Source organism: Mixophyes fleayi, chromosome 10, assembly GCF_038048845.1.
Source record: "Mixophyes fleayi isolate aMixFle1 chromosome 10, aMixFle1.hap1, whole genome shotgun sequence".
Lineage (NCBI taxonomy): Eukaryota > Metazoa > Chordata > Amphibia > Anura > Limnodynastidae > Mixophyes > Mixophyes fleayi.
In genome coordinates this window covers 78834402-78845128 of record NC_134411.1, presented here as the reverse complement: position 1 = coordinate 78845128, position 10727 = coordinate 78834402, and the positions used below count along the sequence as shown (strand labels likewise).

Here is a 10727-nt window from a genome sequence, read left to right as displayed (position 1 = left end):
AGATCTGGCACACTCTTGGAAATACACAGCCATCTGATGTGGGCCACAGGCCAAAGACTGTAGGATCAGAGAAGAATTCAACTGGTGTAGGACTAGAGGGAAATGTGAGCTGGGGTTGGACAACTGCCGAGGAGAGAGGTTTCATCAATTAACCAAGTGCGTGCCACACTTAAAGTGCTCTGCCCTTCCTCTCTCATTCCTGCAACGTTACAAGGTACCTGCAGACTGTTCTACCTTGTAGACACATTCATGCAAAATATTGCACTTAGCACAAAGTAAATCTAAGACACATGAATTTTCTATATTATTAGTACTTTATTTTAAAGTCAGAGGATCACCGCAGTGACATCACTATCCACCAATGGATAGTGATGTTTGGCTGTCATTAAAAATATTCCCATACGATCGATCTCAAGTTAATTATCGCAGTAACATAAGATTTAAAAACACCCACTTAGATATATTTTTGTGTTCCTTACCCACTATGTACCCCCCCTCCCCTTTTACCCATTTGCTTATTGTCCTTCCCTCCTCCCCCCCCCTTTTTTTATTTCTGTACCCCTTAAAAACTTTTGCAAAATTTAATAAAAACTTTTAAAAGGAAAAAAAAACAAAAAACACCCACTTAGAATTTGTTTTAAAACGATCCATCTATCTAATCGAGTCTTTCGGGCTAACCCTTCTAAACTGTGTTCCGAAATAAGTGGTGTTGACAAAAACCCCTCCGGTGCGAAGTGTGAGACTGACCTGTCGGGTGCTTTACCTCTTAATATTAACATTATCTACCACTCACACACCAACACCGCACCTATCTCATCCAGGCACCGTGTCCGATCTTGCTTTCCTGGTGGTGGTAGTTTCTGAAATCTGTCTCTAAGCATGGCTTCCTCGTGCCTATTTCCCCCTTTTCTCTGGTGCGATTCCCCCTTGTCTATCGCCCTAGGTCTGTTTCCAGTTCCACTTCCTTACTCTGAGCCACTCAAAACACCAGCACGGCCTGCTTAGTAGCTTGTGCTTCTGTGGTTACAAGGAGGGGATAGAAACCAACAGCCCTAAGCCTGCATACTCTATAAGCTTACGGCTGGGCCCTAGGGGCCCTGGGCACAATAACTACCACTGTTGTCATACAACTGGCTGTAAGATTATTGGAAAACACTACAGGAGAAAAAAAAAAAAGATAAATGAAGAAAAGAAGGATGTTATGACTTAGGTCCGATTCAAGTGTTGTCATAAACAGAGTGGTAATGTGTATGCCATCACTGCATGTGTCCTATAAATACAATGTTTCCCCAGCCGTGTGTGACAGAACACAACCAGTATAGTCATTTATGAAGGGTCAGTGAAATGGATTCTCACTACGGGGTAAATTTACTAAACTGCCGGTTTGAAAAACTGGAGATGTTGCCTATAGTAACCAATCAGCTTCTAGCTGTCATTTTGTAGAATGTACTAAATAAATGATAACTAGAATCTGATTGGTTGCTATAGGCAACATCTCCACTTGTTCAAACCCACAGTTTAGTAAATATACCCCTATATGTCAATAAAACATGTTGTAGATGAGAAGTGTAAAGACAGGAAGTTTTAGCTAGATGTATAGGTTGTGGAGAGAAAGGGCCTTATTTGCCTATGCAACCAATCTATGATCGAATGAGTGATGCACATGCCAGGGGCAACAGGAATGATAAACCCAGGGGCGCCAGGGAAGCAGAGAACCAATGTCTGGACTGTGTTGTACAGCCCTGTAACGTTGTAACATGAGAGGCTGCGTATTTCCCATACGTTTGTTTTTCAATCTGTAACACTGATTAACTGCGATCACCCAGAAACGTAATTTGTTATCTCTCCAGCTGGCTGATTAAGATCCACCTCCTTCAACACCAGCCAAAAATGATCAGCTTATGGGTGACAGTGATTAATAGGCACCAAGGAAGCGGCCTGGTGATAGATCTGGTCTCTGTGCTCAGAATATTAATAACCCAACAACAGATATTCCTTTACATGTCATCTATGGCGATAGACATGCTCACACGTGTTAGCAAAACTTGATGTACTGGATTGAGGACACAAAGCAAGACACTTAAAGTAACTGCCATTTATGTGAATGAAAAATAGCATGAAGGAATAATGGGGAGGTAGGGCAGAATCATGTCCGCCTCGAATAGCAATACACTTGGTGACATAAAGGAGGTCTAAGTAAATGTAAACGGCCAGGAAGAATCACACGTTCAGCTTAAAGGACGTCACTGCATTTGTTTAATAAAAAAAAAGTTTAGGAACTATTCAGATCTCTGCAGTGTAACTTCAAGTAATCATCTGCCAGTTAAAAGAAATATTAAAAATAAATAAATATGAAAATACAGCAGTGTTTCCAGCCACATACTCTCTTTTAGCAGAGATGTCACTGAAATGACTGAGCTAAGCTAGGACTATGCTAAACAATTTGGCACTGAAGTAATGAACACACGTTATTTTACACAGTAGCCAGTACTTCATTGTTCCTGCACTGGTACTCTGGGGGAGGGAATGAGAGTCTGATATGAGGCAGAGTAGCGGGGTGTTAAACCTCTACCCCTTCAGCACCTGTCCACCACCGGAACTGACTAAGCTTGTATACACTGGGAAACTCATGTAGGCGGGTTGGCCAATACTTGCATTTCATACTGAGGCCAGTGTATAATCTCACTTACAAATAGTTTTAGTAATACAGTTAGTCAGTCTTTGTAAGTGGGAGCTAGAAGTTTGAATTGTGCAAAGCCCTTCACCTGTCTACATATCGTCTCATCTTCCTCTCTTACTGCACATTCTGCCAAGGATTTATACTAGTGATGGGCAACATGAAATACTGGATTATATCATAGAACACTGACTAGTACGGCCTAATCTGTGCACAGCCCAAGCAGCGGGTAGACCTATGACTGACTAGACAGACTAGTCATTGGGTAGATAAGCATGACTGACCAAGTTACGTCAGAACGTTGTGCAGGGGGCATTGAGTGTAGTTATGGGGATTGTAGGTGAAGGGCTTCCCTGACTGACACCTATACTCTTAACAAACTACCTCCACTCACTCCTACTTTAAGACAATTCAATAAATCATACCCTATAACCACTGACAGAGTGGTACGGCATATACTACCAAACGAACATAACAATAAATAAGAGAACATTGAGAGTGGCCATCTCATTAAGTGACTGCTGCACTGGAGACTATGAACATTTAAAAAGCAGAAAAATAAGATACGGTTTTACTGAATAATTTGCGCCTATGTGTATAGAAAAATAAACCTCACTTGTAAATAATTCGCCCATTCACTGGGTTAGGGCAGAGCGCCTGCAGCTATGGTCATTGCATCCACTTAAGAAGATACAGGCTTCCCTTGGGCAAAACTGCAGACTGTGTTAATGCATAGTCAAGTGCTAATGTGATTATCTGTGTAATTGCTACATCTTTGCAACAATACAGAAAACACATAATGACAATATACAAGGTCACCAGAGAAGTGACAGCAGCCTTAGGGGAGACCAAGGGAGTATCCATACATAATGTCGGGTGACTGAGGTCACGTTAGCAATAGATGGACATCGCTATTGCATCTGATGTGAACGACTTCCCTAGCCGATAGCTTTGATCAATGGTGGCCTAGTGGTTAGCACTTGTGCCTCACAGCGCTGGGGTCATGAGTTCGACTCCTGACCATGGCCTTATCTGTGTGGCATTTGTATGTTCTCCCTGTGTTTGCGTGGGTTTCCTCCGGGTGCTCTGGTTTCCTCCCACACTCCAAAAAACATACTAGTAGGTTAATTGGCTGCTATCAAAATTGACCCTAGTCTCTGTGTGTGTGTGTGTGTGTGTGTGTGTGTGTGTGTGTGTGTGTGTGTGTGTGTGTGTGTGTGTGTGTCTATAATAGGGACCCTAGTCTCTCTCTCTGTCTGTGTGTGTGTGTATGTTAGGGAATTTAGACTGTAAGCTCCAATGGGGCAGGGACTGATGTGAATGAGTTCTCTGTACAGCGCTGCGGAATTAGCGGCGCTATATAAATAAATGATGATGATGATGAATGGTTGTATTGTGTGGTCATTTTCTCTCCCATCTGGCTACTGATCTGTAAGTTAGCACTTTACAGAAGCTTCCTTGTTACCAGCACTTAATATGTGACAAGTGTGAAAGCATTAGACACCATTTCTACCATCTCCCCTTTTTGTCAAGTGTGGGCTACATTACTGATTATTTATTTTTTTTGCTTCGATTTAAATACAGCACCTGATAATATGCTGTCAATATTGAACAAGTCAGAAAAATCATCAGTATCAAATATCATTTTGCGCATTATTATTTTTTTTAAGGGTAAGTAAAGATGTCAGATCGTAGCATGCACAATGTTCTGTCTATCAATCCTCTGTTTTTACCACAACCTTATATGCACTAAAGATCCATTATAGGAAGATCTTGATTGGCTGCAGTACTCAAAATATTTATTTATATAGCGCCACTAATTCCGCAGTGCTATGCAGAGAATTCACTCACATCAGTCCCTGTCCCATTGTCTAAATTCACTAACACTAACACACACAGAGTCTAGGATTACTTTTGTCAGCTGCCATGGGGCCAATTAACACCTGACAGATATGTCCCTGTTGGGGAATCAAACTCATGAAGCCAGCGCTGGGAGGCAGAAGCGCTAACCACTGAGTTAACGTGCTACCTATAAAATATCAGGAAATAGCACCTGTGTCTCCAAGACCTAAATGAATGGAAAAAAGACAACGCAAATTGTTGATTCAAGTCCCTAAGACTTGCATTGAACACTGGGATGTTTCGCATCAGAGCTGTTGGAGAACCTCAGGCTATCTAAACCTATGAAGCTTGTGAAACTATATATTGATTGCTGGGAAAATATGTCCTTTTTATAGATGCATACATGCCATCTCCTGTTTATATTGCCACCCTCTCTATCTGCCAGTCACTGTCTTTACAACACCATCATTACAATGCGTGTATTTTTATGCCAAGTATAAAAGCATGTGTGTTACATGTAGAAATTCCATGGAAATGAATGGGCCGAGACATTAACGGAGCTGCACAATACTGGTCATTGTTTTACCCACCATAGAAATTCAATTAGTCTCCATTTATGTGTGATCAAAGCAGGAAGTCCCCATTACTCCCCATACCGCCAACCAATCACATCGTCAATAGCGTGGGAAAACCGCTTGTGATTGGCCGAGTGGCTAAGCCCTGGTTAATTGCTATTTATATCAATCTGTGGCAGGGCTGAGCGCAGCAGTTTGTGACTCATTAAATGGCTTTTTATTTTTCTTTCCAGTAAGTTACAAGATGATCTGGATTGGATTTCCCATTGGACCACATGTTACATACTATGAGTGGAGCTTCTCCCATTCATTTACATAGGCCAATCGAGTCATTGGCTGGCAAACCCATTGAAATTAACGGGCTACTGAAATGAATGGGAAAAGCTATGTGCAGCTTTTCAAGCGCACATCCAACGCTCACACAAACACGGCACGTTTAGCATGTGCGTTTGTATAAGAACACGCAGCGCCAGTGTATACCAAATACTGCAGAAAATGATGAATATTAGTGGTGAATGTCACAATATTCTATATAGTAGCTCAGCTAGCATGGTTTCCTTTACAACAGAAGTTATTACTAGCTAGTGATAAGGCTGGTGGCCCACCACATCCTCACTAGTCAGAGGAACAAGGAAAGTGATTGGAGAAGTCCCCAGTCCAAGACCCTCTGACTGGATGTTCCCCTCCCCCCAGGAAGGAGATGCTGGTTTATTCTGCCTGTGTGGAGGAAGCTCTGAGACCACAAGGTGGGGGGAGTCTCCTGTCCTATCAGAACAATGAGGAAGTAGAACAGAGAGAGCATGAACATTTGTATGATTGTATAGATGAGCACAAGACATACAGCTAAATGGTATTCTTGTACCTATGTTGCATTTTGTCAGACACAGATAACAATGCCGACACACTGGAATACAAAGGACTTAAAATTATAATTACAGAAATTTTTGTTATTCAATTTTACAGGTTTCACTGGGTTTTGATGTTAAACTTCATCTTCTTTTTCATAAGCTATTTATATAGCGCCACTAATTCTGTATCGCTGTACAGAGAACTCACTCACATCAGTCCCTGCCCCATTGGAGCTTACAGTCAAAATTCCCTAACAAGTGTTATTCTATAGGTTTATACCTCTCGCTCAGTGTACACAATAACAAGTTTGTTCCACATACAGATTTATCAAGTTTAAATAGTTATTAAAGTTTGGTTGAAAAATACCCAAAAACAAAACACACAAGACGTCAATCCACCAAACCCAGCAGTGGATCATGAAGTTAGAAGGCTCAGTGTGGGCAATATGAATCAGCCAAGTATAGAACACACATACTTTAATATGTCAAATCAGAAGAATCATAAGCTGCACACAGCATCCTTCCACATTTCTGTGAAAGACTGGTTCACTTCCATAGTTACTGACTTGAAACCGTAAACTATCCTGTTACATGGTATGTATGCTACAGGAAACTTTTAGTCTAACTTACCCATATACGAGCAGCAAAGCATCATCATCATTTTATTTATATATCGCCGCTAATTCTGCAGCGCTGTACAGAGATCTCACTCACATCAGTCCTTGCCCCATTGGGGCTTACAGTCTAAATTCCCTAACACACACACAGACACAGACTAGGGTCAATTTGTTAGCAGCCAATTAACCTACCAGTATGTTTTTGGAGTGTGGGAGAAAACCGGAGCACCCGGAGGAAACCCGCGCAAACACGGGGAGAACATACAACACAGATAAGGCCATAGTCGGGAATTGAACTCATGACCTCAGTGCTGTGAGGCAGAAGTGCTAACCACTTAGCCACCGTGCATTTCTGATATCATAACATTTAACTGGTTCCCATTATATATAAAACACTACAGCACACATCTATAGGGCAGGCCCCTAGAGCTTACATATCATATATAAGCAGTATGATTCATATATTACCTATTTATTGTTCTCAGGTATTAAATGGCTCAGTTTAGTTCTAATTTAACTTTACAGCTATGACCCTTCTTATCCGGCAACCTGTTATCCACAAAGTTCTGAAATCCAGAATGTTAATAAAAAAATAATGGCTTATGTACCATGATTCTGTCGTACACACATAGATAATGTATGCTTAGCTAAATATGTCCACAAGGTTCTCTATCATTCCTCTGTAACAGAGTGTTGGGAGAGAGGGGCTTCTAACTAAAGGAGCAGACAGTGACTGACAACTAGGCACATTTGCTTTTCAGAATTGGACAATATGATTGGTTGATTCATAGATAGGGGCGGGGCCAGTGATATTACAGCAACTTAGACTCTGTTTTTTATACCTGTATCAGATCCCATCAGTTCACTGTCCTAAAGATAGGGAGGCGTTGCAGTTGTCTAACGCAGTGGACAGGTAATACTTTGGAGACTATTTATATATCTCCGATGAACGGTTTGGCGCATTTTCAATTTTCAAGGTCCCAGTCCCATAAATCGCAAATCCAGTCTCCATAGGTGTCTATGGGGACTGTGATTTTGCCCTAGTTATTAAGCTCCAAAATTCGGAGGTTGATCCCCGACAGCTAGCGCCATCTGAAGAAGGCGTCAGCCATCTTATCCTATGGGGACAGCATATCTCTGTACCCCTCCCGGAAGGCATTGTGCTCCTCCCCTCCTTCCTATCACAAAGTGTACAAAGGCCATAAGAACTTGTCATCACTGGTGCCATCACTTTGATATAGACTGTTTTCCAGGACAGGTTCCTATCGGGAGACGCCTGTCCCGGTTAATCAATCTTAATAAATTATCTTATCATTGCGATAACAAATTATAATTAATGTGAGCAATTTGTGATTGGTCATAAATAGACTCCTTAATAACAGAGCTGCAGTGGAATCTAATGTTAACACTGTAAAAGTGTATTTTACCTTCATAGTTCATAATTCTATTTGGGGGTTTAATGGTATTTTAAGTGTTTTTAGTACATTTTATATATGAAGCTCAAAATTCTAGTAAACCCCTAAATCCTGAATAACAGCATTCTGAATAATAGATCCTTATCTGTTTACTGAAACAAACCAATGAAATCTGACAATTTTTTTTGTAAATTTCACAATTTGCATTTCCTAGGTGGCGCTAAAACCACACAAGCAGTACAACTGTTATTACAGACCTAAGCAACGCACAGAAATCCTACCTCCCAACGACTCACCACTACTCAGCGATGAGTCATTCAGTGACCAGTCCCGGTCACCAGCTACCACACAAAAGTGCCATGTACCACGATGACCTATGTTAGCTGCTCAAGTAAGACTTTATTCATGATCGTGCCACCTGTTAGTCACCCAGATCTTGGCTCACAGTTACATTATGGCGCAGCACCAGGCTTTACTAGCGGCAGGCATCCAGAATCTCGTACTGAGGTTACAAGTTAAACAGAGTTTCCAATTGATGTATACATGCCCTACTACAACTTTTATTAGACATATCTCTAGATGCAGCATGTATAGTAGACCTGGGCATTTATCACGGCAATGAAAACAGAGAACACCGCCAGATAATACAAGCACATGGGTAAAAAACACAGAAGCCGGAAAGATAAGCCAACACATTTAGTAAAAAAAACAAACCCCAGTCTATCCCAGAATATCCCTTTTAATTCAAAGAAAAAGGGAAGTGATGTAACTGAAAATAAGAAATGATTCATGTATCACAGACTAGCTCCTATGCAATAACTTGCCCATCGCACTATTCTTCAGGCAGGGCTAGTTCTAAAAATAGAAGAATGCCATATTATGTCCGTATTACTCAAATGTGTGATTAATTCATGTGACTGCAGATGGCATTAGAACATGTGGCGGTCTTGGAAAGCAAGTCATTGTTTTTATAGCCTGGCCTTGGGACATACAGGGGAAAATCTTGACTGTCTTTAGTAAAATATTTTGAACAAAAAAAAATAACAATGCTACCAATAATGATTATTATTACGCTCTTGTTATTTTTTTTTTTATCATCCCAAACATATTTTGTGCGCACAGAACGATATAAATATTTTCCATATCTGTGATAGCCAAGCTGATAATACTTACAGTAAATAAGATAAACTGTTTTTAATTAATTTGTTCTCCCTACCTAATAATGAATCCTAGGAAGAAAGTGCGAGCATTCACAGTGACTAATTTATGGATTTAGTACGCAGTTTGTAGAGTCAACCGAGCTATGTTTGCCAAGCGGTGAATACAGCTCTGGCCAAATGTACCACGAAGAAAGCAGTGGTACGCCCCCCCTAGCAGCAGATAGTCTACCTTTAAAATAGGTCCCAGTCGCCAATCAAAATGGGAAGGGGTGGGGCCAGTCGCGAGTGGAAGACGGGGCTAAACGCGGGCCAGCCAATCAGAGTAAAGGAGAGGCGTGATTAAGCAAAATTGCGCCCCCCTAAACATAAAGTCTAGGTCCGCCCCTGGGGGAAAGCATACGTATATATGAGCTCTTAAGCCAGTGATGGGGAACAGTCGGCCCTCAGTCTTCAAATGCTGCCCCCAGATCCTTCCTGCTGTATCTGTTTGCAATAGCTTATAACAATTGTTGCCTGCTGCTGTGTTATTACAGATAGGTGTCTCTTTTTTTGATTAAATGTATTATTTTAACTTATTACTTAGATTAAAAGGTAATGTGCCGGCCTTTTTGAAGATCCGAGGGTCGTCCATGCAGCCCCCAAAGTATATCAGGACACCCCCCTCGCTGCAGCGCCACTACCTTCCATCAGCTAAGGTCTAGCTTATGTTGTGTTAAAATAAAAATGAATATATTTGAATATGCAAGTAAAGACCTACGCATGCTGGAAGTTAAGAAGTACAATAAGTATAATTTCATTTTTTTTTTTTTTATTTGAATGTTTTTCTTATAGGTAAGACATTTAATAAAGTCCGCGTGGATCCATGCTAAACTACTACACCATGAAGCACAAGCAGTGGGTAACTATCTTGGGAAACGTGGGTTTTTCAAGATTTTACGTCTCCTAAAACGCACGATCCATTAAATCCAGCTGCAAGTCAAGACCATTCTATCTATTTGTATAACAAACACATACACAGCATACTTATCCAATGAATGATAATTTCTTACCTTTCCAGACTCTCTATCGAAGTCCACATAATCACGGGTGGGCGCTTGACGTGGCTCTCCCTGCCAACTGGCTGGGAAAAACTGCAGCGACAGATTGGTTCCTGTGGCCACAAATGCCTTAAATAGAAAATCAATAGACAGCAAGTCACCGGGACTGTAGATAATACTGCCAGAAAGAAGTGCACGATAATGAACAGCTCTTTAAGTGAGTCCAGGACCACTAAGCAGTATTAATGTACGCTGCTTCCAGCAGGCCCTCTGGTGACATCATAACATGCAAACTTTCTGGAAGCGTGGTCCCCCTCAACGGAAGTCACTTCCCCTCTATACATCACCTAAACCATGCAGGACCTCACTTGCTCCTGGGATTCCTGTGCGAGGGGCACAGGATGTGATGGTTTTCATCCATCGCATCACTGATACGGCTGTATAAACTCACAAAAATGAAGTTTTCTCAAGTTCTAAAGGGAATTACGCATATCTGCTACGTGGTGGATGCTGTGTCAACCTCTCTTGGCCACAAGACTCGACTCAGCAGCCTATT

At 41.3% G+C, this 10727-nt stretch overlaps 1 protein-coding gene across 3 annotated transcripts in view; it reads right to left on the bottom strand.

Annotated features, from left to right (window-relative positions):
• The window catches only part of CBFB (core-binding factor subunit beta), a 30241-nt gene that overhangs the window by 14899 nt on the left and 4615 nt on the right, over nt 1-10727 (bottom strand). For all 3 annotated transcript variants that reach the window (XM_075188944.1, XM_075188943.1, XM_075188942.1), the window contains exon 3: nt 10184-10300. In XM_075188944.1, coding sequence (XP_075045045.1) covers nt 10184-10300 — 117 coding nt within the window. The remainder of the gene's footprint in view (nt 1-10183; nt 10301-10727) is intronic.